At 33.9% G+C, this 26,918-nt stretch overlaps 5 protein-coding genes across 5 annotated transcripts; 3 read left to right on the top strand and 2 right to left on the bottom strand.

Annotated features, from left to right (window-relative positions):
- Window positions 1-4,061: 4,061 nt before the first annotated feature.
- Window positions 4,062-6,130, bottom strand: LOC127123519 (uncharacterized). Its single transcript, XM_051053730.1, has 5 exons — window positions 6,064-6,130; window positions 5,926-6,021; window positions 5,604-5,822; window positions 4,608-5,465; window positions 4,062-4,507 (listed from the first exon to the last, which is right to left on the bottom strand). The coding sequence occupies exons 1-5, from the start codon at window positions 6,128-6,130 to the stop codon at window positions 4,062-4,064; spliced, it is 1,686 nt and encodes a 561-aa protein (XP_050909687.1).
- Window positions 6,131-9,386: 3,256 nt separating this feature from the next.
- On the top strand, window positions 9,387-10,211 carry LOC127121491 (uncharacterized). The gene is made up of 2 exons (XM_051051983.1): window positions 9,387-9,844; window positions 9,970-10,211. Exon 1 carries the CDS (start codon window positions 9,509-9,511, stop codon window positions 9,836-9,838), a length of 330 nt encoding a protein of 109 aa, XP_050907940.1. The 5' UTR covers window positions 9,387-9,508; the 3' UTR covers window positions 9,839-9,844; window positions 9,970-10,211.
- Window positions 10,212-18,537: 8,326 nt separating this feature from the next.
- Window positions 18,538-20,746, top strand: LOC127119884 (probable serine/threonine-protein kinase PBL15). Its single transcript, XM_051050244.1, has 5 exons — window positions 18,538-19,037; window positions 19,222-19,357; window positions 19,453-19,586; window positions 19,681-19,804; window positions 20,134-20,746. Exons 1-5 carry the CDS (start codon window positions 18,621-18,623, stop codon window positions 20,571-20,573), a joined length of 1,251 nt encoding a protein of 416 aa, XP_050906201.1. The 5' UTR covers window positions 18,538-18,620; the 3' UTR covers window positions 20,574-20,746.
- A 336-nt stretch (window positions 20,747-21,082) lies between these two features.
- Window positions 21,083-22,968, top strand: LOC127119883 (uncharacterized). The gene has a single exon (XM_051050243.1). It carries the CDS (start codon window positions 21,306-21,308, stop codon window positions 22,767-22,769), a length of 1,464 nt encoding a protein of 487 aa, XP_050906200.1. The 5' UTR covers window positions 21,083-21,305; the 3' UTR covers window positions 22,770-22,968.
- A 249-nt stretch (window positions 22,969-23,217) lies between these two features.
- Window positions 23,218-26,076, bottom strand: LOC127119882 (protein NUCLEAR FUSION DEFECTIVE 4). The gene is made up of 3 exons (XM_051050242.1): window positions 25,688-26,076; window positions 24,086-25,017; window positions 23,218-24,001 (listed from the first exon to the last, which is right to left on the bottom strand). The coding sequence occupies exons 1-3, from the start codon at window positions 25,994-25,996 to the stop codon at window positions 23,515-23,517; spliced, it is 1,728 nt and encodes a 575-aa protein (XP_050906199.1). The 5' UTR covers window positions 25,997-26,076; the 3' UTR covers window positions 23,218-23,514.
- Window positions 26,077-26,918: the final 842 nt, after the last annotated feature.

Here is a 26,918-nt window from a genome sequence, read left to right on the forward strand (position 1 = left end):
GGGAAATCAGAATTTTGGAAATATCATCTTCCGATCCAATGATGAAAATTATCAAAGGGAGCAATTCGAGCGTTTCCAACAGCGAGGCGTCGTCTCCACCAGGTACCCTGATTTTACTTGTTTACACCAATTAGGATTACTCCAAGGTATCGAATGGATGCTCCGTCAAGCCGACTTAACCTTTCTATGCACCCATAACCAACCCACATACCCCTCCCTAACCTTAGAATTCTTAAGTTCATACGCATACACCACTTCCGCCGGTGTAGAAGAATTTTTAACCGGCACCGCAACCTTCCGAATGTTCAACACCGAGTACTCCTTAACCCAAAACCAATTGAGTACCATGCTACAATTTCCCACAGAAGGTCAGGTCTACCCCAGAATCCCTCCCGAAATAAACTGGAGCACAGTTGCCGTTTCTACCCTTTTTAAGAAAATATCCGGTCTAGATGCCTACAACTGGGAAGAACTCCTTCTTTCCCACATACATAACCCAACCATCCGATATTTTCTCCGGATCCTACAAAACACAGTTTTTGGAAGACCAAACAACAGTAAGGTCAACGCAAAAGAACTATTCTTCCTCGAATGCGTCTTCGAACCGACTGCTAAGGTAAACGCTGCCTCTTTTCTATTTCATCATATCCGCACCTTATGTGCTAGAGGCCGCCAACCCTTTGTAATTGGTGGATTAATCACCACCATTGCATTTGGCTTAAACTTAGGGGACCGACTCCAAACCTTAGAATCTCTACCTCCCCTATTTATGGACATCAACTACTGTCGATCCAGCCGCATGATTAAGAATAGAGTAGGAGGAGGATATTATCTTATGGTGAACAACCAGGCCATCCCAAGCGTTGTCCTACCCAACATGGCCCTGACCGATGTCACAAACCGCAACCGCCTCCTCTATGATCTAAATGCTCCCGAAGCCACCGAGCCTTCACAAGCAAACCCGCCCACAGACGAGTTTGAAGAAATGGAGCAAGGTGACCAACCTCCTGCACAACAATCAGTCCCGCTCAACCCTTCCGATAATGCAACTGGCCCATCCTCACGTCGTCGACGAAGAAGGCCTGCAACCAACGACGACATCATGGATGCTATTGATGGTGTGCAAGCACAGAATATCGAGATGATGCAAATGATGCGTCAAATGCAACAACAACAGGATGCTAGGAATGCCATAACCGACCAGCGGTTTACTGAGTTGTTCAGCAGATTTGACAACTTAGACATACGTCAACGATCACCTGGCCCAAGAACACGAGGCGGAAGGCATAATTAGTTGTAGTTTCTTTTTCCTTTCCCTATTGTATTTCCTTCCCTTCAAACATTGAGGACTATGTTTAATTTAAGTATGGGGGGGAAAACCTTGTTCTTTCAACCTTCCCTTTTCAAGTATGTTATTTTTCCCTTTCATTGTTATTTCCCTTTGTTTTAAAAAAAAAACATTAAAATTTTTAGTTAAGTCCCGAGTGTGAACAAATTTCTATTATCTATTCCCTCAAATTTTCATGAGCCACAACAAAAATTCAACACCCAATAAGTATAAAGGTTGCTCATTTTATCGAACTTGAGACGAATTAAGACAAAGACTACTGCCGCCAAACACTCTAAACGAACCTCAACACGTTAGATCAGGATAAGTACCTATTATACCAATCCCTTGAACTTTTAGTTTTATAGTAACCCCGAGTAGTTTATACAAGAAGTCAGCACCATCTTAATAGCAAACTACGTGGAGAGCCGATGAATATAAGTGAATGATTCCCAAAGTAACATAAAAAATATATATATCAGAAAATGCACTAATTAAGTTGGGTGATCCTTACCAGATCATTTAATCTAAAGGTTGCAATCATACAAAAGCATAAGATGAAAGATCCATTATGAGTTGGTTCAGCAGGTTTCTGGTACTGAACTTGGTAGGGCGGACTATGGTCCGATCCCCCGCAATTTACAATGGACTGAATAACGAAGTTATCCGACTTATGTACCAGAACTTCAAGCTAAAAAGGGAATCAGAATCGCTAACCGGTTACTCCACTATGTGCGCGAAAAGATAAAGGGCTTAATGTGATTTCGATAGAATGAAAACGGGTGAAATAAGAGTGAAGGAACTAGGATAGCTATCATAGTGTACTTGAACTGATTTGCATAAGGTGGGGTTATCTAGGTTGTGACGGTGGTTGTTGATGTCAAGATTTAACTCAAGTTACCTCTAAACAAAGTTTACATGCAGCCTAATACGAATTGACGTGTGTTTTGAAATTTCATCTGGCTAAAAATCTTAACAAGTTCTATACTGTATTTTGCTTGAGGACAAGCAAAGATCTAAGTATGGGGGAGTTTGATAACATGAAATTATATCATATTTTAGGACTTAATTCAATTAAATTATATTATTATTTATTTCAGTTCACTTCATTTTATTAGATATTACGCGGTATTTTCTTCCTATTTGTCTCAGGTGGTTTATTTGAAGCACAAGTAAAAATGGAAGAAAAGGAGGTGCAAAAAGGAGAGAAAATGAACCAAATATCAAAGCCCAGCCCAAAGCACAAAACACAGGTGTTGTGCCTGTGACGGACGTCACAGAGGCCGTGACGAGCGTCACGCCTTGCACACTCCTGTGACGGACGTCACACATGGTGTGACGAACGTCACACCATTCCCCTACATTTTTGGCGCAAGGAACGCTTCAGAGACGTTGAGGGAGAGTTGAGCCCTATATCCACGCCCAACTTTTATGCACGTTGAAGACCTTTGAAGCGGAGGCAGTTACTCAAGGCACCAATATAAATAGCCACTTTCCAAACCTAAAAGGGTTCGACGCTTTTTTCCATTTTCTTTTCCAGCAGCTTAGGCATTGTTTCTTTATTATTTTTACGAGTTCTACACTATTTCCCTTGCAATTTCTATTTTCCTTTTTTTTAGCATTTAGTAAATTCTTTTCGCACAATAGTTTCTACACCGGAAACTATTGTGTACCTTTTTACCGGATCTAACCTTACGTTAGAATCTAGTTTTTATTTCCTTCGTTTTAATTTGTTGTTTAATTGAAGAATCCAAGAACAAATCCTACCGGCTTGTGGTGGAGTGTTCAAGACTACTGTTTAACTTATTCAGGTTCTTTAATTATTATTTAATGCTTTGTTTTATTATTTATTTATATTATTTGCCTGGGATGAGTCTGTTTATGCATGATAAGTATTTAAGTTTGTTTAGCATGTCTGGCTAATTCGCTTAGATATCGGTATGTAAAGTAAGCGGAATAAGGAATCAAAACTAAGTCGGTTTAATTAAATTTAAAATTAAAATCACTCTTTTTACGGTCTCAATTTACAGGGTTAATAATAAAGGTTTTTACGAAAGTAAAAGACATAAAGAAGTTAAAATCAATAGAGCGAGAGTTTGAGGTTTTAACTGGACAGTGTAAATTAGACATTAATTCTAGATCAGGGCGAGAGCAAGTTTTAGAGTTAATTAAATTCTGATCTTTTCCAAAAAGTATTTTTAAAGATTGAATGTGAGGACGAGAGTTAAGCATTTGAATTTAATTATATAACCTAAGTCAACAGAGCGAGAGTTTGAGATAAGGGTGTTTAAACGGTCAGTGTTTTCTTAAAAAGAGTTTCTACGGACTTTATTGCTTTCAAAAAATGGTTTTTGACTTAATTATAAGTGACAGCTACATTAACATAAAATCATGGTTTATTCAACAGAGCGAGAGTTTGAGATAAAACTTTTAATCAATAAAGTCAACTGAAAAGATTTATTTTAAAACCAAGAAACCGACAAAGAATTGATTCCCTAATTACGACGAACTACATACCGATATCCGCTTTATTAATATTTAATCTAGATCTTAGTTCAGTTTTTAGTTTTTTTCCCCCAACATAGAAACATTATTCACCTTAGCTTTACGAAGTAACCTTAGATAACGGTATATCGATTCATAAGTCCCTGTGGGATCGATATCTTTTAAAACTACGCGATAGAACTGTGCACTTGCAGTTTGTACCCCATTCTCGACTCACGAAGTCGAGCGATCAACTAAATACACTTCTAGGCAAATACAATCCAACATAATCCAATGACTGACCTTGAGATTTGTTAATTGTCATAGCATAACATATAGTTATGGGAAATTGCCTTCTAGTCATTTTGAATGGCCACGGAGATTGTGTTGGAGTCATATCCATTTTTGGAATATAGATAACCCCTCCAATATTCTTTCCAGATATAATCTTTGCCTCGATAACGTGGTTTGCCAATCTTGTAACTATAAGCCTTGTTCCATTGCAGAGACCTTCAGGTTGATCAATGTTTCGAAGCAACATAATAGAGGTCCCAATCTTCAATTTAATCTTGTGGTTAGGTAGACCGGAAGTTGTAAGTGTATTCAAAAATTCCGGGGTCAAAACATCAAAAGCTTCATTTCCTTCACCGTCAAAAGTGTCTACAGAATCTGAACTTAAATATTCCTTTTCTTCACCTTTGGGAAAAATTTTGAAATTTTATTATTATAAATCTATGTTAGTACATATAAATATATGAATGTATCTATAAATATGTTTACAATGGATAACGCATACCTGGTATGAATCCCAAAACGTATTGATTTATGATGTCAACCGTTTCAATTGTTCCTGCCAATATAGCTCTTGATTGCAAAAATTCTGGATTCTTGTAATTGTTAAGAAAATTCGGATATGTTTCACTAACAATGGCTTCTAGTGGATCATCATAGTTAGAAATTAAGAAATCATTTGGAATAGGAATATCCGTGTAACCATCGTTAGGTTCTTCCAATTTCCCATCGCCAACTTTTAATATCCAATTAGAAAACAATTCTAATTTAGATGTACTTGAAGTATTGCCGGCTTGTTGGAGTCGCATGTTCTTTGTAAGCTTCAGCACAACACAATGATCCCAGATGTATGATGAATTTATTATAGAATGTATTATATCTGAACGGCTGCCCCTTGGTACAACTGGTAATATTTGCCGAAAATCTCCACCAAATACAATTACTTTCCCTCCGAATAATTTGTCAGAACAATTGGAATGCCCCATTATGTCTTTAAGGGTTTTATCAAACGCTTCAAAACAAAATATGTGTGCCATTGGAGCTTCATCCCAAATTATCAACTTTGCCATTTTTAGTAGCTCTGCACGATCACTACCTTTGTCGATATTACATGTAGAAGACTCCATTGTAGGTATTGGAATCTTGAACATTGAATGAGCCGTTCGACCTCCTGGAAGTAGTAGTGAAGCTATGCCCGATGAAGCAACAGTTAAAGAAATTTGTTTCTTTGATCTTATGTAGGAAGCTAGAGTTCTCCACATGTAGGTTTTCCCTGTGCCACCGTATCCATACAAAAAAAATACGCCTCCTTGTTGATTGTTTACTGCTTCCATTATTCGCTTGAATACACCTCTTTGCTCATCTAATTTTAAAAAAATACATAGCAAACATGCAGTGAATAAATTAATTATACATTAAAAAAAATTGTAAGATAAAATCATACTTTAAAAGTTAACTTTATAAAATTATGACAAAACTTACAAACATTTAACATATTTACCTGTAAGATTTAAGAACAAATTATTGTATTCTTGCAATTGTTCGGCTGGATTGTAACTCCGCTCTTCGTATATGAGCTTATTTCCCAACTGCTCAACCACATATCCACTTAGATAAGGCATTCCAGCAAATTCCTTTAGACTTCGGCTCTTCCTTTGAAGATTTCGTTCAATCTCAATTAATGTTAAATTCATTATCTCTTCATCCGACAACCTCAAACCTTTATACAATAGTAATTATAAGTGTAAACTATAAAACAAATTTACTTTTAAGAATCAAACAAATAAATATAATAAAAATTCACAATATAGGAAAAATAATACCTCTATTGTTTGCAATTCGCTGTTGAGCATATAGTATTCCATCAGCTAAGAGATGACATGTTTTACTCCATACATGTCTTGGCCTGTTAATGCTGTCTGATAATAACATGTGAACAAATAGTAATCTCAAATATTGACCTGAACCCCAATGATTTGCCTCTTTAATAGCTGCAATGAATTCTCTATCATCGTTGATAAAACCCATAGCAAACATAACATTGTACGTTCGAATTTGTTGTTGGAAATTTTTTTATTCACATGATTCGTTGTCAAACAACAGATGTTGTAGAACTTTAGGAGCGGGTTTTAACAAAGGTAACTGAACTTTTCCTGATCCACAACACATGGAAAATTTAGGATTGGACGCATGACGACATTTGTTTTTCCTTTCCGAATACCACATATTTGCACCACAATATTGACATTCAATGACAGGATCCCCTATATCATAATACCCTCCTGATCATCAATAGTATTTAATTCATATGTTAAATGAGTTGTATTTCATAATAATAAAATATTATTTATAGTAAATCATTTTAAAATACCTGATGTAATTTCAAAAGTTTCCATAGCATCTGTTCTATTAGACATTTCATCTTCATCAAAACTTGAATTTGTTGCTGAACTGTAACCTTTTGACATAACATTTATTGTGTTAAGAATATTGTAATATTCTATGACATATCATAAACAAATTAACTCAAATGAAAAATAATTAAGAATATACCGTCAGATTCATCATTCATATTATCGTCTCCACTATCAGATGCAAAAAGCTCATTGAGTTGCAATTCTGGTATTGGATCTTGGTTTGATGTTGTTGCAGCAAATGTATTGTCAAACCTCTTAGATAAGTTAACTCCTAATTTGGTAATGTTTCTGCTTGATATCCTTTTTGATCTGATATTATTATTGGTACTTGGCTTAGTTTTTAAGGACGAATGAAGTTGACGACTTACTTCAACGTTGGCTATACCACGACCGTCATTTAGTATGTTTGGCGAAAGTTCTGATAGTGGTATCCTCAAAGTTGTTGAGTCATTGCCGCGTCTTTTATCAAATGTACCGTTTTCTTTTAGAGCAGTTTTCAACCTCTTAGATTTCTTGTCATCAATAACACTCTTTCTATAAATTCTGGCTTTTGCAGCATTCTTCCTCCTCAAAATAGTTTTAAAATGTAATTCTTCATCTACCATTTTGAATATTTTCTATTATAGTACTCACTCAGGCTCTATAATTCAAAATGATCATACTTGATCATACATCTGAAAAAATTACACATATATAACAGATATTATATATCTTCATCATTATAAATAAAACAAAAGATATATAATTTTATAGTGAATAAAAATATCAAATGTTCACCTGATAAAAAACATAACTTACATTGCCATGACTTTATTTGAATAAAGTTTTCTTACGGCTTTTGCTCATTCAACATGATAAGTTCATTTCTTGAATTTGGAACAATACTTGAAATGTTAATATATAATATATAAGGTACATGTTAAGAATGGATCATTTCCATTATATATATATATATATATATATATATATATATATATATATATATATATATATATATATATATATATATATATATATATAATATATATATATATATATATATATATTATATATATATATATATATATATATATATATATATATATATATATATATATATATATATATATATTTGGTACGAAAATTCGTCTGTTCCCTCCAAAATAATTGGCAATTACGTAACATGTGGATATGTGTAATATAGGGAAATGAAAAGTTTTTTATCAGCCTATGTATTAATATAGTCGTAAAACCTAAAGGGATTTCATTAGAGCATGTTTATCTATAGTTTTCCCAAGTTCCTACACATTTACCGATGTTGTTGTGTCAGAAGCATTTGGATATTTGAGATTTTCCAACGTTCTCTCATTTGCAATGTCCATAAAGAAACACACGCTCCTACAATTTAAGTGGTTCATATTTATTATTAAAAAAATTCAATTTGTCATTTAAAGAAAATCAAACAACGATAATATTTGGCAAAAAAAATACAATAATAATTAATTTGATTTAAGGATATTGATTTCATTTTGGAATGATAAGATTGCAACAACAATAAAATAACGGTAATATTTATTATTAAAAAAATTCATTTTGTCATTTAAAGAAAATCAAGCAACGATAATATTTGGCAAAAAAACTACAATAATAATTAATTTGATTTCAGGATATTGATTTCGTTTTGGAATGATAAGATTGCAACAACAATAAAATAACGGTAATATTTTTTAGTAGTATAAATAGGTAAGAAAAAATATTGTCAATGTAAGAAAAAAACAGTATTAAGAAAAAATATTGTCAATGTACAGAATGAATTTATAAAAATTGCAATTACATAATGATTTTTTTTAAAAAAATATATATGAATCCAAACAGAATATTGTACCTGGAATTAATTTAAAATTGTATTTTAGTAATCTTATAGGGGAATGAAATAAATTTGTTAGATTTCAAAAAAATTAATATTATATTATTCAAATTTGGTCTCTATCTTTATTGAAAAGTATGATAGATATAGGTTTGATGTGATGTTAAAGTAGAGCATTAATGATGGTTACTTTTGGGAAAGTTTGCTTCAAATATAAACAAAAAATATTGAAGTGAAAGGTGTGGATATACTGATTTTTTAGGGTTGAAACACGTGTATTGAAAGTTGCATATCTGTATCCATTACATTTAAAATGATATAATATTGTCGGTGGTTTTGGAATAGTGGTTTTGGAATATTTTGAGTTATTAAGTGGGTAAATAGGATTAATAATGATGATAATAAATATTAATAAATAACAATATTAATAATAATAATAATATCAATTTATTCAATTAAATAAAACCCTAATTTTCATCAAACCGTTTCATATTACTTCTCCCTCTTTTCATATTCTCGGTTTGACATCTCAGAAATTACTTATAGGAACATGAAATTAGCTGTATTATGGATTGTAATTAGGGTAATTAAGTAATTATGATGGTAATTAACTTTTATATATAATTTTATTTTTTTTGTGTACACGTCTACTTTTATGTTGTCGAGGCAAATTTATTAAATTATAAAATGGTAGAGTTAGTTAGAGTATTAAATAGAGTTTAGTACGAAATTACTTATAGGAACATAAAATTAGCTGTATTATGGATTGTAATTATGATAATTAAATAATTATGGTGATAATTATCTTTTATATATTAAAAGTAGACTACGTATAATTGATTTGTGTTAATGCAAAGTATTTTTGCCGCTAATTATTATGAAATAAAGGATGGAAAAATACCTCAACTTGCAGCCGCCCAAAATGAATATTACATATGCAAATGTCAGCTTTGACACAAACTCTTCAACAACTCAAACAACTTTCAAAATTTCAAGAAATTCATTATCGAAAATGGGTCCCAATAATCACATATGGAGATCAAATAACATCAATAAAGTGTTCAACATTTCAACAAATAAGTTTTCAAAAAAGCGTTATTAGTTTTACTTATATGAACCAAAATAATTCACGTACTCTATACGATGGAACCAGAGTACCCAGAAGGATCAGCCTCATGTTGCTTTTGTTTCTCCACCAAGAAAGGTGTTGCAAGCAATAACAAAAGCAAAGGAGTTTCAAGTTTAGGCCAAGTTGAATGGAAAAAGAATGATGAAATATTGTCTGATATGAGCACTTTTTCTGTCAAAGAACAAGAGAGGAGGTTGAAGAAAGCTTTGGAAGAGGAAAAGAAGGTGAAATTTGAAGCAGAAAGGGTTGTTCAATGGGTGAAACAGGAATCGTCAAGAATTGATGTTTCTACCATCGACTCAATTCTTAGTGACAACAAGAAGAAAGAGGAAGATGTTAATTAGATATAGGTTGTGATTACAAGAAATGTTTTTCAAGTGTATAAACAATATTCGCTTTGAAATTTTCATGTTTTTCTGTATATGATGCTAGTAATAATTATTATTAATAAAATGAAATGTGTTTATTGTCACAGTTAAAACTATGTTGAGATCTTCAACAAATAATATGTCCTGGTCAAAGACATCAACATCAAGATGAAGAGATCGTCCTTAAACCGCCACACAATCTAAATGATTTGTTACCACAGGCTCAACGATATATCCACAACGAAGGAACTTTCGACGCTAGGAAAAAGTGGATTTGTGATATTTCAACATTAACGCTATTTCAACATTAATTAGAAATGGTGAGGAAAATTGGACTTTTGTCTGTTAATTACACATTGTTCTATAAGACTAATGCATGAATTCAAGGTATCTACAATGCTCTTATTCCTAATAAAATTGACTTCCGATGACATTTTTTTTTAAATGGGTCATCTTATAGCAAATGCATATGATCGAATTCTAATTTAGTTAATAAGATATGGTTTTTGAAAACTTTTTTCCATTTGTAAATTTTCTCTCGAAATAAGCAAGATGGTTGAATTGCATGTATTGGATGACTTGTAACTAAGTTGGTTTTCGTATTGGTTTACTTGAAATCAGGTGTCCTCTACCACCAACATCTCTAGAATGGAGAGAACATCATAAGAAGGAAGCATCATGTAGTATTATATTTGCGAGAGTCCCAAATAGGGATGACCCAAGTGTCCTCGCCTAATAAGGCATCACTTGGGCGCTAGCTGTATGGAGTATGGGGTCTCACATTTATGGCAGATGACATGTATAATATTGTTATCTCATCACTAGTCATACCACAACTTCTTTAAAAATAAGTGGTTAGCGGTCTTCCATAGTCAAGGAAGAGCGGTTACGATTTCTTAGGATTTACTAAATCTTAGCCCAAGAACCTCTATAAATATTTGATCATTTGAGGGAAGGAGACATATTACAACTTAACTAGCATTACATATATCATAGAGTCTCTCACCTCATGTGAGTTGGCCTCTCTTACCACCAAAAATACCATATCACCACCATACATGACTTCTCACCGTTGGGGGATGATCCTAAGTGTTATAAAATTATTGAGGCCTCTGAGTACCCCTTACCCTTGTAGGGATACCTCGCACACTTATACTTTTTGACAAGTATAATAATGCCTTTCATGGGCCCCTGGTAAAACTGACTCGGACCACACCTCCTTCTACAACTGCCATATCCATTATCACTCCCACTATTATACCCAAACATTCTCAGTCATGGTTAATAGAAGAGCACTTTCTCATATGCTGGAAGATACCAGGGGAAGTTGTGACGCCAATGCCCCAGCAAGATGCGTGCCTCAATGGATAAACTACTTCGTCAGAATCAAACCCTAGAGGATAACATCCTCAATATTCTACAGCACCAGCAATGGACCAATCCTCTAGAGGAGATGAAAGTGTTAAATCATGAACCAGTCTCATAAGAAATATGGGAATCTCCTATCTTGAAGGATTCAAGCCTCGCTTTTTGGCCAAGTTTGATGGGCATAGTGACCCTTACGATCACGTAGCCTTCATCAACACACATATGATCATCATCGAAGCTTGACTCTCTGAGGTGAAAATTGATGTTTGGTACCTTCAGAGAGCCCCCCTTGTGATGATATGTCAACCTCAAACTTCCATCAGTAGCTATCAAGAACTGGTGAAGAAAATCGTACATAAGTTCGCCGTCAATTCTCATAGAAAGATGTCTACCACCATCATATTCAACATACGACAAGGTCCTTTAGAGTCGTTAACGGACTATCTCACACGGTTCAATAAAGCTACCATAATGGTCGCCCCCCCCCCCCCCCCCCCCAAACAAAGAAATGTTCATCAGGGTGCTCCAGAGTGGTGTCAAGGCGGGACACTTCAACGAGTTTCTCGCTTAAAACTCAGCACTTTCATTTTCATAAGTGGTCACGAGGGAAGAGTGTTACATAAAAGGTGGGGGATCAACCCTGAGAAGAAGGCGTGAGACGTCAAAGAGCGTGTTTCTAACACCGAAGCCTCACACCACAATAGGAAGAGTAATTATGCCTCCCCCATCCAAGATAAAATGACATTTAAGAGAGTAGGAAAAAGAGCTGAGAGCTTCTGGCGTGAAGTCATTCACCTATGCAACACCCTTACGCCTCTAACTCCCAAAATATGGGCCTGAACCTGGTAGATGGTGCAATTTCCATAGAGCTAAAGGGCACCACACTAAATATTGTTACCAACTTAAGAAATAGATCGAGAGGTTGATCCAAGAGGGACGTCTCAAAAAGTATGTTAAAGGTGATTCTTCCCGCGGATCAGACAAATCTAGCTCCCGTGGGCGAGATGGCGTGGGGAGTCTCAAGACCAACAAAGCAAAAAAGGCATCCACATGTGAGGATAACAAAGTCATACGCCATACGCTCAATACTATTGCAGGACGGTTCACCGGTGGTGGGGAGACTAGCTTTGCCTGCAGAAGGTACACTCGCCAAGTTCTGAATATACAAGACCTCACCAGTAAGGAAATCAAATGTGAGAAGAGGACGCCAAAAGCCGAAATCTCTTGTCTAAGAAGGACGCAGATGGCATCCACCTTTACAATGATGACCCCATGGTCATTACTTTTAGGTGCAATGAATGGGATATCAAAAGGGTCCTTGTAGACCAAGGAAGTTATGAAGATATCCTATACTGGGATGCTTTTAAAAGGCTCTTCCTCGAACTAGATGACCTAAAGCCCTTCAAGGGATCTCTAGTTAGATTCTATGAAGAGCAGGTGCAAGTCAATGGCTATATCACGCTGAAGAACACCTTTGGAAAACAGGAACAAACCAAAGAAATTAAGGTCAAATATTTGGTTATTGATTCCCCCTCTTCTTATAATATGATTATATGGAGGACTGCTTTTAATCAGCTCTACGCAATTTTGTCTGCTTTGTATTAATGCATGAAGTACCCACTCTGTGATGGGAGGGTAGGAGTTATTGAAGGAGATCAAGAAATTTCCAAAAAGTGTTACCTAAATAGCCTTAACCTGAAAAGGCTCCGCACTATGGGCGCAAACGCCAAGAAAGTAGTCTCAGGAATTAAGCCACCGGGAGAAGCTTGCAAAGGCGAATATGCTCCTCCTTAGGTTAAAGAGGATATCAAGGATTAAAATTCTGTGAGGAATGCCACATGGCATCACTTTCTCTACTCACATTCGTTGTTTTCCTTATTTTACTTTAATTGCTTTACTGCTAGTATTGGTTTGGCGAGTATCACATCTCTGTCATTTGTATGGACATATTATTTTATGGGGTGCACTCTTTCCCCTCTGTATCTTATATTAGGTGGGGGTTTTAGAATCTCGAAGAATCTACATTTGTTATATATCCCCTTATTTACAAGAAACCTAAAATTTTTAGACCACCCTTGGAGGCGATCGAAGTGATCGATCCTTGAAAGGGATCATTGTTACCCTTAGAGATGATCAAAATGTTAGATCCTTAAAAAGGATCATGCCTCCTTAGAGGAAATCAAGACGATATATTTAATAAGAATTCTTGGCTCCCTTATAGGCCATCAAAATGATGGATCCTTGAGAGGAATCCTTTTCTCCCTTAGAGGCAATCAAAGTGTTTGATCCTTAAGAGATTTTTTTCCCTTATAGGTGATCAAAATGTAGGATCCTTGAGAGAGATCCTTACTATCCTTAGTGGTGATTAAAATGTTGGATCCTTAAGAGATATCCTTGTCTCCCTTAAATGCGATCAAAACAATGGAACCCTAAGATGAATCTTTGTCGTCCCAAGAGGAATCAAGATGCTACACTCCCAGAAGGGATCTTTTTCACCTTTGAGAGCCATCAAAACGATGGATCTTCGTGGAAGAGCCCCGCTAACATGAAGGTGATTTAAATCACCAAATGATACGGGTAATCATGATGTGGAATCAGGATGAACCTCCTTTCTCTACCGGTAGCCTGGCTCCCCTTGGAATAAATCATTTCGACCTAACGTCGACAATGAATAAAGTACAAGCATGAAAATTGGGGTTATACTAATAATATTAACAAACATATAACAGAGAGTCACTTAGTATTACAAAAAGAGGATATCACAAAAGGGTCAAAGTTCGAGGGACTTCTCATCATCCACTAGCCAACCATCTCAAACCACTTGAAATGGATCTATATGGCTTTAGTCTAGGTCGGGATAAGAAAAGACAGTTTGTCTTTTCACCCTTTCAAAATGTTAGGCGGAGGTAGCCACAACCTCATCCTAGAGTGGCAAGGCTTTTTCCTCCAAACTTTCTATGATACTAAGAGCCTCCTAGAGCTATTCTTAAAACCTCATTCTTACAACCTAGTTCTTACAAATCTTATAAAATTTCAAAAATACTCTTGTTTGAAAGTTAACTTCTGGACGCATCTTGTACCATATTGTTCATATGATTTCCCTCAAACAATGAGTAAAAGGTGTTTGTTCAGAAGTTAAATTCCTAATACTATAACCTCCAGAAAAAATCACAGGTTTATGCGCAAGAAATGGTAAGCTTATGTTATTTCAACAAAATTTATTGTGAAATAACAATCTGTAGAAATTCTGGAGTAAAATTCGCAGAAAATCTTGAACTCTAAAAGTTAACTTCCAAATGCACCCTGTTATATTTTCCGATCATGATGAAAAGACAATTTTGGAGTTTCATTGAGTTTTGAAAAATATATAACGTGTACTGAGAAATACCCTTTCCATTAACTCATTTCCTATTACCTCAAGCCTAACGATTGTTCTTCCTTATTTTCTCCAAAGGCACATTGTTTAAAAAATTCTCAACAATCACCTTAAGATAGCCTTTATAGTTCACAAGGAGGCGTTGCTTTCATGATTGTGTGTTGTTTACTTCGACAATCATATTACAGTAAAGTATCATTTTCTCCATAAGTTAATATAGATTTAGGCATTTGCCACAAATGCACACACGCATGTGCGTGTGCGCACACACATAAAGAGATAAGTCAATTTTTACCTACGTTGTTACATCTTGTTAAATGCATTTCAGTTTGAAAATCATTCACGGAAATTTCAAATAGATCAAATTTAACATAAACTTATATTGTGGGTGGTAAATTTTCTCATAGAAATGAGATTTTTGATCAATTTAAGTGCATGCAAGACATTGTTTAAGGTAAAGGGATATTAAGGATTAGCTAACAATGCATTACCACAACCAATAACGATAATATTATGACCTTTTTCAACCGTTATATTATTGCTTATATTGAAATAAATGTAATATTTTCTTGTTTGTCGTCATGTGAGATGTGGCTACAACGTCTATGTAAGAGTGTTCGTTAGGAGGAGCATGCTTATATTGAAATAAATGTAATATTTTCTTGTTTGTGTGAGATGTGGCTACAACGTCTATGTAAGAGTGTTCGTTAGGAGGAGCAATAGGTAGTGTGTGCATATGCTTGAATATTCGTTGGTGCATAGGACAATTGTGTTGCATCAACGTCCACTTAATGTGATTTTGGTCCAATAATGTCATGGTAACGATTAAAAGCAACTGAATTTTTCCAATTTCCAATCATAGGATATACGGTGGAGTGGCCCACAATTGTCATTGCAGAGTTCAAGGAGGATAAGTCAAATGTTGCTCAGGTGTTTGTGATTGATATCATGCTCCTTGTTGATGATAACTAAATCGTTCGTCTCAATCTCTACCTCATGTACGGTCACAACAACCACAATTATGACCAAAACCGTTACAACCACCGCAACCATTGGTGTTGTTATTTCTGTTGCGGTTGGTGCAGTGAAAAGATGGGAACCATTTTTCAAAAAAAAATGTCTTAGATTTTGAAAGGTATTTGAAAAATGTTTCGTTACGAATAAAATACTATTAAGGTTTGTGGCGTTATCAATTGATTAATTTGGAATTAAGGAGGAAAACCAGTGGATCAAGTTTCATATTCAACTTCACCCATCTGAATTTTGATCAAATGACTTTAGGAGCTTTGAATTGGGTGAACATTAATTAACCCAACTTACATGGTTTAGTTGAGAATCAATCAAACTAAGTAGTATGAAAATCACTCTAGTTTAGTTTGAAAATGAATGATCAAATTTTCAAACTTTGATTATAATTAACATTAAACTGTTCCATCCATTTTTCTATTTGGTAACTAAAATTTGGAGCCAGAGGACAAGTGTGACTACCTCATTCATGCTTTGTTTTTCTTTTCTTAATTATAATAATTATATTGTAGTTTTTTTGGACTATACTGTTCAATATGTTATCCAGCGCTTCAACTTCTAACTGCTCCTCTTCGTTTAATACAATTTGTTAGCAGTTGTGTTAATTTCTGAATGAAGACACAAATCCATGCTATCATTCCCTTCGTCACTCTTTTTCTTTATACGTTACTTAGGTTACCAAATCATTAGCAAACATATTATACTTATTCTAAATCAAATTAAGCTTTCTTAATACATGATCCATTTACTTTAATTATTATGAATTGAAGTTTGGATAACATGATCAATATTATCAGAACAATCCACACTAATGGATCAGATAAGGTTCTAACCAATCACAAATTTAACAATTTAATACTATTATATTTATATATATATATATATATATATATATATATATATATATATATATATATATATATATATATATATATATATATATATATATATATATATATATATATATATATATATATATATATATATATATATATATATATATATATATATATATATATATATATATATATATATATATATATATATATATATATATATATATATATATATATATATATATATATATATATATATATATATAATTCTGATACATAGAGTCGCTTTAGTTCATAAGTGTTTCACGAAATTTAACAAAACAAATAAATAAGTATTTTTATTATAAAAAAAAATTAAAATAGTAATATAAAAATTTAATTTTAAATTTTTTAAAATTATTTTATTAAAATTTATAAGCATATTAACTCAAAAGAATATTTCAAAATAATTTTAATATATTTTACAAATCAATTATTTATAATATTTATGAATTACATTTTTATATTAATAAAATTTATATGAAAAAGATTATAAAGAATAAAAGTATAATTGATTTTTAAAACAATTTTTTGACGGGTTACGAATGAACATGAACTCGTGAATCTAATTATTAAACCCGCATAATTCATTGTCTAAATGGTCAAACCTACACGAGATACAATTTTAATCGGCTAAAAAAGATGGTCTAAAACCCCTGCGAACTGACAATTTTTTTCCACCCTTATAGGTTCTTCCACATCTTTGAAGAAATATCAAAAATATCTTTAATTTCAGAGATGTATCTTCGGAGCATCCATTTATCACAAAATTGAAGTCCAATGAGTGAGACACCCCCAAATTTACATGATTTTTATTCGGAATTGTATCACTGAATGTTTTCTTGATATATTTCGAAGATGCATATCCGAAAGTAACTCAGATTCAAACCAAAATCAGAGACTGTATGAGCAAGATTTAGAAACAAAATCAACTTACATTAAATTAAAACACTCAAGATTACATAGATACTTGTTAACATAAATTTAACATTGCATATCGTTATAAAAAGGTAGTTCAGGACGTTGGAACATATTGCTAATACCGTCGACGAGGCTTTCAATTTTCGCATCCACTTAAATCGAACCCTTTGATACGTAACGGTAAAATATACTCCACATGATCTGTAAATTTTCATCCGTCTTCAATTCAAAGTTGGTGAATTGTATCTTCCCATCACTGTCAAACAATGGTGAATTATACTTAAGCTTGACAACTCTCCGATTTTTTGGATATCACAGGAGAGTGGTTTTCAAATTGACGAGAAGTATGTCGTCGCAGATCCGAAATTGAAGTGAGGATTTCACGCCATTGAAATACACAAATGCAATGGGAGATATGCATTCATTCTCAGGTTGTTTCTCCGAAAATATTACTGAATGATTAAATGATAAATCATCTTAATAAAAGTTATGTTTAAATGACTTCAGAGTCTTTTCGATGATACATATGTGAATTCACCCCAGAGATCTTTACACATGCATCTTCAGATTAAATTTCGATAAAAATAAATTTTTAATGCGTTCGAATATGCATTTTCAAAAAAATTGAGAATATTTTTAAATTTTCAGAAATACAAATCACATCATAAAAGTGGAAAAAAAATTACCCTACAAACCACGAGTTAAACGGACTGCTTCTCGCGGTCCTCAATTCTTATAGATTTTTGGTTCTCACATGTCTAAGGTGACAAAGCATATTTTAAGATGACAATCAAACAGTTCGGACTCAATAAGCATCAAACTTGTGACCACCTAAAATAGAAGTGGAGTAGTCAAAACTCCAAAAGTCAAAAGGATTTTGGTATATTTTTGCATGAATACACTACAACACTATAACACTAGGTATCAAATTAAACAAAAACAAGATAACATAACAAATAACAAAATAAAACATGACATCATAATTTCCCTCAAATGTAGTATACAAGAGTGGTTAGAGAGTAGTTGAAGAAACAAAATAAAAAAGAATATATCTTTCTTCTCTGCCCAATTCTTCTGTCTCTTTCACTAACCAAAAGAAAAAGATTCAAAGTATATTATATAATCTTTTGGTATATTTATTTGACACCACAACACAACCATTCTACACAATTCTCTTCACTTTCTTTTTGCAATGAAGGAACCATCAAAACCATGGAGACCATTCACATCAAATTGTTGCACAACAGAAAACCAAACAATTTTTAGTAACTTCAGTAAATGCAAACCTTCACGTTCAGATTATTCTAAGAACATTGCTCCATTACCGTCTTTTAGGAGACTTTCTTTTTCTGATCTTAGCCGTTCGTCTTCGACAAGAATCAATGAAGATCTTGCACTGTCTTTTGGTTCTGATTTGTTTGATTTTCAGCTTAGTGAACTTCGCGCTATTACTCAGAATTTTTCGAGTAATTTCTTGCTTGGTGAAGGTGGGTTTGGAACAGTTCATAAGGGTTATTTAGATGATAATTTCAGACAAAGTTTGAAGGCTCAACCTGTTGCGGTTAAGCTTTTGGATATTGAAGGTTTACAAGGACACCGCGAATGGCTTGTAAGTATATATCGAGCCGCTATCTGGTTAAACAACTTATTTTGTAGCATAGAGAATAAACTACTTTTATAGTGAAGGTCAAAATCAAATCAAATTGTTTTCATATAAGCTATAAATTATTTTCATAAGTCATTCGGGAGAGATAGTACGAATTAGAAGTAATGTTAGGTTGCTTACTTTGCAGGCAGAAGTGATTTTTCTTGGGCAGCTAAGGCATCCCAATTTGGTCAAATTGATTGGATATTGTTGTGAGGATGAAGAAAGACTACTTGTCTATGAATTCATGCCAAGAGGAAGCTTGGAGAATCACATGTTCAGAAGTATGTTTCATAATCATTAATGTTTATTTTGATGATACATGAATTAATGAGGCATGTTGCATATATCATGAAACCACTACATGTTATTATTGCAGGACTAACATCACTACCATGGGCAACAAGAATAAAAATTGCAATTGGTGCTGCTAAAGGACTTTCTTTCTTGCATGGAGCTGAAAAACCAGTCATTTACAGAGATTTCAAGACTTCCAATGTCTTACTTGATTCAGTCAGTAGTAATTTAGTGTCTGCTTATTACTACGGTTATTTTTAAAGTAATTATTTTGAAGAGTTTTTATTCGTCTGTTACCGCTTTGAAATAGGACTTCACAGCAAAATTGTCGGATTTTGGACTTGCGAAAATGGGGCCAGAAGGATCAAAGTCACATGTGACAACTAGAGTTATGGGCACCTATGGATATGCAGCCCCAGAATACATCTCAACAGGTATGGTTATAAATATGGGATGTGCACCAATCGAGTCGTTCGGCCCGTCCGGCCTTACCTCCAAGCAGACTAATTTGAAATAATGGGTCGGGCCAAGACAGTCCCTAGTATCATTAGGCCATGGATTTCGTGGCCTAGCCAACCAGGCCGGGCCAGACCTTTTAACAAGTAAACTTTTTAAAATTTTCTAAAAAAATGCATATAACCTGTCCTAGCGTATCAACTACGCCAGGCCAAAATCATGAGATATTTTCATCCGACCAGCCGAAATTGAGAACTCTAATAGGTTTCTTGTCTCTAATGCAACATATGAATGTTTACCATTACAGGACACTTGACTACAAAAAGCGATGTCTATAGCTTCGGAGTAGTCCTGCTAGAACTTCTAACAGGAAGAAGAGCAACAGACAAAACAAGACCAAAGACAGAACAAAACATCGTGGATTGGACAAAGCCATACTTGAGTAGCAGTAGAAGATTGAGGTACATTATGGATCCAAGGCTTGCAGGCCAATATTCTGTGAAAGGTGCAAAAGAGATAGCCCATTTGGCATTACAATGCATAAGTTTGCATCCTAAAGACAGACCAAGAATGGCAATGATTGTTGAAACACTTGAAAGCCTTCAACAGTTCAAGGATATGGCTGTTACTAGTGGACACTGGCCAATATCATCAAAATCAACTAAAAATGGAGCCCCTAATGTGAAAACTAGAGCAAATGGTGTAAACCAGAAGCAATTGGCTCCGGTTAGGAGCAAAAAAACTTGATTACTACGAACTATATTAGAATGAGTGCTTTTTAATCAAGTGTAAAGTATGACATGTGGTATGGCTAGAGTGATTCTTAAGCCACCCTTTATATATATATGTATAAATCTATAAAATATATATATGCATGCATGCCGTGTAAACTGTATATCGTATAATAAAATCTTCCTTTTGACATATCTGAAGTATTCTTTCTGTGTTTGTCTTTCCAACTGCTTAAGGACTTAACAAACCCTACCAACGTCACATAGTTTGACTATAACTATGCATTCCAAAAATGGTGAGGAGATTGAATTGTAAAGATTTCAAATCATGTAAGCAATTTGCAATCACCTAAACGTGCTGAACAATCCTCATTGACTTTTATTAAAAATAGGTTTCTTAATGGAGTTGATTGAGTGAGTGATACTATTAGTTTAACCTTTTACTTTCTCATACAACAATTTTCTTAAAAAATAGTGATAAGTCTATGTTTTGGTGTTCAAACGTGCTTGTATTTCACACAACAAAAAGATAGCCCTCTAAAGAATGATCAATTGAAAAAACTTAACCAGAAATTCAGGATATTTAATAATGAATCTCAAACTTACGAGACCTTTATCACATGGATCCACTTTTTTCTCTCAAAGGGGTGTGAAAAATGCACTTAAAGAAAAGTTCCTATAGATATATCTCATAAATCAAAATTATACATATATATGACCTAAATTTCAGAATCACTTTAAAGAATTAATGGCTTTCAACAACAAATCCAAGAAGTATAGTTCACCTAATTCTCAATTCAATCTCTGCATCACCCTTTTCTTCATTTCCCTCTTCACTATACCAACTTTTTTCCTTCTCAACAACACCACTACAAACTCCAAATGCACCAACCTCACCAAAAAGTTTTCAGGTGATCTTCTTTCAGCTGAGTTTGCATGGAACAGCCTTTTGTTTTCACAACGCAATAACCCTTCACCTATAGTTCTCAAAGTTGCAGTCTTCTCTAGAAAATGGCCTATTGGAACCGTTCCCGGTGGCATGGAACGCCATGCTCACACCCTTCACACCGCTTTAGCTCGCCGCGGACATCAAGTTCATGTCTTTACTTCACCCTCGGAAGAAGATGAAGCAACAACAACTTCAATCTCATCAAAAGGTGCACCTTCTTCGCCTTACATTCATTTTCATGAAGGCGAGCCGGGTAAGTGGCGTTACAACAAAGCATGGGAACTTTTTCTTGAAGAAAACCAAAGAGATCAACCTTTTGATGTTGTTCATTCAGAAAGTGTAGCAATTCCTCATTGGCTTGCAAAGGAACTTCCAAATCTTGTTGTATCATGGCATGGCATAGCATTGGAAAGCTTGCAATCGAGCATTTTTCAGGATTTGGCTCGTCTGCCGGACGAACCTAGATCACAAGACTTCGAAAAAGGGTTACAAGGGGTTGTTCCTAAGGTTCTCAACGAGATAAGATTCTTCAACAAATATTCTCATCATGTTGCTATTAGTGATAGCTGTGGTGAGATGTTAAGAGATGTTTACCAAATTCCAAGTAGAAGAGTTCATGTGATTCTCAATGGTGTTGATGAAGAAGATTTTAAAGAAGATGCCGAATTAGGAAAAGAGTTTAGAACCAAAATTGGGATTCCAAGTAATGCTAGTTTAGTATTTGGAGTAGCTGGAAGATTAGTGAAGGATAAAGGTCATCCACTACTTCATGAAGCATTTTCAAGGCTTATAACAAAACACACTAATGTGTATTTGATTGTAGCTGGTTCTGGACCATGGGAGAATAGGTACAAAGATATAGGGAACCAAGTTTTTACTCTTGGATCTATGAATCCTTCTATGTTAAGAGCATTCTATAATGCTATTGATATTTTTGTTAATCCTACATTAAGACCACAAGGGCTTGATCTTACACTGATGGAGGCTATGATGATTGGAAAGCCTCTTTTGGCATCAAGGTTTCCAAGTATCAAAGGTAGTATTGTTGTTGATGATGAATTCGGTTATATGTTTTCTCCAAATGTTGACTCACTTTTGGAAGCACTTGAAGAAGTGGTAAAGGATGGTAAAGAGAGGCTAGCGAGGAGAGGTAATGCTTGCCGCGAATATGCAAATTCTATGTTTACAGCAAGAAAGATGGCACTAGCATATGAGAGATTATTCTTATGCATAAAGAGGGATACATTTTGTACCTATCCTTGAGGTTAATTTAGGCTATAGGTACTGTTCTTTTTCTTTCTGTAATTTCCTTTTTTTTGTTTCTTTAATTCAATATATGACATGAATAAATTATGACTTTTTTTAAAAGTTTTTCATTTTGATATACTCTTCTCATAAATAATAAAAAGGTTGGGGTTGTGGTGATTCTGTCACATATACATATTGTTAGTTTGTTACTCTCTCCGCTCCTTTTAGGTTGTCGTTTTAAGGTTATCCTATACATACTAAGAAAATCAATAAACTTTTTCATTTTTTATGGAATTATTTGTCATTTTTCTATACTAGCCTTAACTATTTATTATCTTATTATCTTTCTCCAACAGAAAGTTAAGAGTACTATTGCCGAAATAATAATTAATGTTGCATTGAATATTTGAACTTTGAAAATGATAAATAAATAGAAAGCATAATTTTCTACAAAAGCGACAACTAAAAAGGAATAAAGGGATTAATACATAACAAAGTTAAATTATTAATTAATTCATAGTCTGTCACTTCAGAAAACATATAAAACTTACAAAGTAGAGTATGTATCTGTCCACTTTGCCCCAAAGTCACAGACTCAAAAAATTCATATTTTCTTCAATTTTTAATTGCTTCTTGCGTTGTGGAGAATAGAACCAAAATCCTCACTCTTTCTGCCTCCAAAATCATGTTCTATACATGTCGAGCTTTTCTGTTATCAACAATTACGTAAATGATGTTCACATCCTTGCAGTGTCAAAAGTTAAGACAAAGTCGGTTGTGCTGAAATACGGTGTCTCTCGAAACAATCATAAGCGTGTTTGGTTCTTAAGAATAGCAGCATACTAGAAACTAATCCTATGACAGATATGCATGCCCACCATATAAATGTCAAGAAATAGCACTGTCTTCCCATGCACACGAGTGAATCAGACATTATTATGTTTTCATTTCCAGGTGCCGAGATAGCATTAGCATCGTAAACTGTTGCAGCCATAAAACCATAGAGAAGGGATCCAATTGGAATATTTGTTATGAGGATGTTGTGATTGACACTCAAACTGTCAGGTCCAAATAGCTCAGATGTAACTGCCACTGCAGCCGCAAATATGAAACCTGAGCTCAAACCAATTAGTGCGGTGCCTATATCAAGTGCCATGGCACTATCTGATGAAGCAAGCAAGATAAATGCAATTGGTGTTGGTAGAAGTGCAATGGTTAGCCATCCTGTTCTTGCAAAGTAGAACTTGCTGCATTGCAGAAAATTTTACTGTCAGTCTCATCATTTATGTACAGATCATTTATGTTAGAAGATAAGTCCAAAGAATACTTACTTTCGAATATAGTCTGGCGTAGCTGAAAGCAAGCGGCCAAAGAAGGAGAACGATGAATACAGCGTGACAAGGGTTGATGTTCTTGTACTGTGGCCTAAAGATTGAGCTATCTGTCCAAGATTATTGCTGTAGACAAGACCAATAGTACCTCCACAAAAGTATGCAACATAATACAGCCAAAAATCCAACCTTTTGACAAGAACCGCGGCTGAATGCTCTTCTCCAAGCATTTCCAATTGATCCTGCCCAAAAAACTTCTCACAATTCACATCACTGTTTTTCCCCTTCTGAAATGCATGTCCATTTTCACCAAGCAAGCGTTGACCATCTCTGTTGCTGACACTCCGAGCACTGTTCTGACGCGTAAGAAGTTCTTTATGAAGCTCAAGATCATTAACATGAACAAGAATGAAGCTAGAGCTTTCAACCCGAAGGCTCGAATGAACAGCATGACGAAACCAATCTCTAGCATATATAACACCAGGAATACACAGCGGCGATATTAAAAGTACAAGAGCTCCACCAAAGTAAAGCCTTGACATTCCCTCATCAGAAGCCGATGACGCAAAGAGAAGGAGATAAATCCCTGTAAAAACCGCTAAAATGTTCAACGTTAGAAATATAACCGAGTTCTGACGAGCGGCGTGCGGAGAATGAGTGTCTGATAAAGGCGGCTGGCGAAGAATCGGAAGTAATGCTGCGAACGAAGTGAGAAGAGGAACAAGGGCATTTAGGAGAAGATAAAGTTGATCCGAGGAAGGGTTTATCGAATTTGCTGCTAGAGTATAAAGTGCCGCACTTACACCATTGAAACTCACAGTGAGTGATAATGCCAAGGGTCTGTTAACTGGGAAATTTTTTATACACAGAACAAAACACACTGTGTTGAACCAACAAATGCTGCAACCACTTAACAGACACAGAAGAAAAACCTGAAACATGAAAAGTAAAAAGCTAGTCAAACTCACCATAATTTTCCTTATAATTCAGAAGCTTATGAAAAATAAAATTACACACATTGATACTTGTTAGTTAGCTATCATTTTCATTCTTCTTTTAGAGAATCTATCATTATCATTATTCATACTATTATTGTATGTATGAATAACAATAACATGTGAACACCAGAGCCTGCAGGAGTTGGGACCACCAGAACGTACAAAACGTCGTTGAAATGAAAACGACATATAAGAATTTTGAGGAAACAAGCTATTACTTCCTAATAACATTACACTTAAGTCAAAAATAAATAAATTAATCATGTTTCTCTTATTATTCAGAAAATATAAAATTCAAAACAAGCTAAAAAGGACAAATTATTCGATGATTTGTGGCCACACATCCAATAAGTGCATTATTCCTAGTATATTCCTCAAGTAAAGATTGATATTTAATTATTTTTTTAAAATTAACGCATTATTATTAGTAATAAATATTAAAAATTTTAAAAACGGTATTAGGATTTCTTAACTGCCAAAACACACACGGTTAATTTAAAGTAAGCCACTAATTAATAATTAATTTATACTAAACCGATAATAATTAAAAAATTATCAAAAATAACTAAAATGAGAAATAGAGTGGGAAGGAAAAGGAACTGACCAGAAAGTAAGGCAAAGTGATGAAGTTATTGATGAGAAGAAACTGAAATCCATAACCAAGTAAACCCATAGCAGCAGCAATGAACATAACAAGCGAGAGTGGAAGATACATGAGAGCGAGACCGGAAGACCAGCCAAAAACCTTACCCATATCACTTGCGGTTGCGAGGTAGTTGAGTTGAACTTGTGAGATATTGAGTACAGATTTCATGGTGGAAGAGTAGGAGGAGAAATCGAAATTGGTTCCAGTGAATGCTTGAATCCAGATTGTTGCTATGAGTATCATCCATTTCCGTGACTGTCCTGCCATCAATTCTCTCTTTCTATCTCTTCCAATCTAAGAGGAGAGAAAAGTGGTTGGTTGGTGTGTGAGAGAGTTACTACGTGGCCTCTAATATATTTTGTTGCTTTAGATTTTCTTTTTCCTTTTTTATAATAATAAAAAAAATATCTAAAACTACCCCACAGAATCTCCGATTATTATTTTGGTCTATATGAGAAATTTCTTAAAATATTTACAAATTGATATTTTGAACTAGTTTATGAATCTAACTCACTTAAATTTTTATAGTTAAAAAAAATATATATATTTGACTAACCATTGACTACTTTATGAGACATTTCAAATTGCTTATTTTGAATCTAAATCTTTGAGTGATTCAAGATTGCATTGGTAATGTTTCAAAATATTTCTATTCTTAAAATATTTCTAATGAACAATTTCTCTCTCAAAATTAATGGAACAGAAAGAGTAATTTATAATTATTTTTTAGTATATATTGTTTTTCTACTTTAATGTAAATTAACAAATGGAATTAAATTTATATGAGACAGATAAGCTATTAGTTAATTTATAAAATTATCTTTTATTAGTAGTAGGAAAAATAAATTAATAAAAAAACAAATACTAAAAAAGTATAATAAAAAATAATGTCATTAATTCATTGATATGGTAAACATATTTATAATTTAGTATTTTTTTTAAATGACATACAATAAAAAAATGGAAAGAGTATAGTTTTTTATTCTACTATCAATATAAAAATAATATTCATAATGTATGCAGGTAGATATTTTAATTTTTCAAATAAATAATTAATATTTTTAAAATAATTTCTTAAGTAATTGATTTTTTCAACTAATTCTCAAAGTAACCCACTTCGAAAAAAAAAATTGAAATTTATCTTGCGACTCCCTTAAAATTGGCATTAATTGAATTAGCATCACCTATA

Source organism: Lathyrus oleraceus, chromosome 2 (assembly GCF_024323335.1).
Source record: "Lathyrus oleraceus cultivar Zhongwan6 chromosome 2, CAAS_Psat_ZW6_1.0, whole genome shotgun sequence".
Classification (NCBI taxonomy): domain Eukaryota; kingdom Viridiplantae; phylum Streptophyta; class Magnoliopsida; order Fabales; family Fabaceae; genus Lathyrus; species Lathyrus oleraceus.

What these genes read in the sequence shown, in the direction of transcription:
- LOC127123519 (XM_051053730.1), bottom strand. Translation starts at nt 6,130, where the DNA reads ATGGGTTTTATCAACGATGATAGAGAATTCATTGCAGCTATTAAAGAG. An exon ending in GGCAAATCATTGGGGTTCAG is followed by an intron (nt 6,022 to 6,063) that starts GTCAATATTTGA and finishes TGTTATTATCAG; the next exon opens with ACAGCATTAACAGGCCAAGA. An exon ending in TTTGTTCTTAAATCTTACAG is followed by an intron (nt 5,466 to 5,603) that starts GTAAATATGTTA and finishes TTTTAAAATTAG; the next exon opens with ATGAGCAAAGAGGTGTATTC.
- LOC127121491 (XM_051051983.1), top strand. Translation starts at nt 9,509, where the DNA reads ATGGAACCAGAGTACCCAGAAGGATCAGCCTCATGTTGCTTTTGTTTC.
- LOC127119884 (XM_051050244.1), top strand. Translation starts at nt 18,621, where the DNA reads ATGAAGGAACCATCAAAACCATGGAGACCATTCACATCAAATTGTTGC. An exon ending in AAGGACACCGCGAATGGCTT is followed by an intron (nt 19,038 to 19,221) that starts GTAAGTATATAT and finishes CTTACTTTGCAG; the next exon opens with GCAGAAGTGATTTTTCTTGG. An exon ending in GGAGAATCACATGTTCAGAA is followed by an intron (nt 19,358 to 19,452) that starts GTATGTTTCATA and finishes TTATTATTGCAG; the next exon opens with GACTAACATCACTACCATGG.
- LOC127119883 (XM_051050243.1), top strand. Translation starts at nt 21,306, where the DNA reads ATGGCTTTCAACAACAAATCCAAGAAGTATAGTTCACCTAATTCTCAA.
- LOC127119882 (XM_051050242.1), bottom strand. Translation starts at nt 25,996, where the DNA reads ATGGCAGGACAGTCACGGAAATGGATGATACTCATAGCAACAATCTGG. An exon ending in TCACTTTGCCTTACTTTCTG is followed by an intron (nt 25,018 to 25,687) that starts GTCAGTTCCTTT and finishes TTCATGTTTCAG; the next exon opens with GTTTTTCTTCTGTGTCTGTT. An exon ending in ACGCCAGACTATATTCGAAA is followed by an intron (nt 24,002 to 24,085) that starts GTAAGTATTCTT and finishes TCTGCAATGCAG; the next exon opens with CAAGTTCTACTTTGCAAGAA.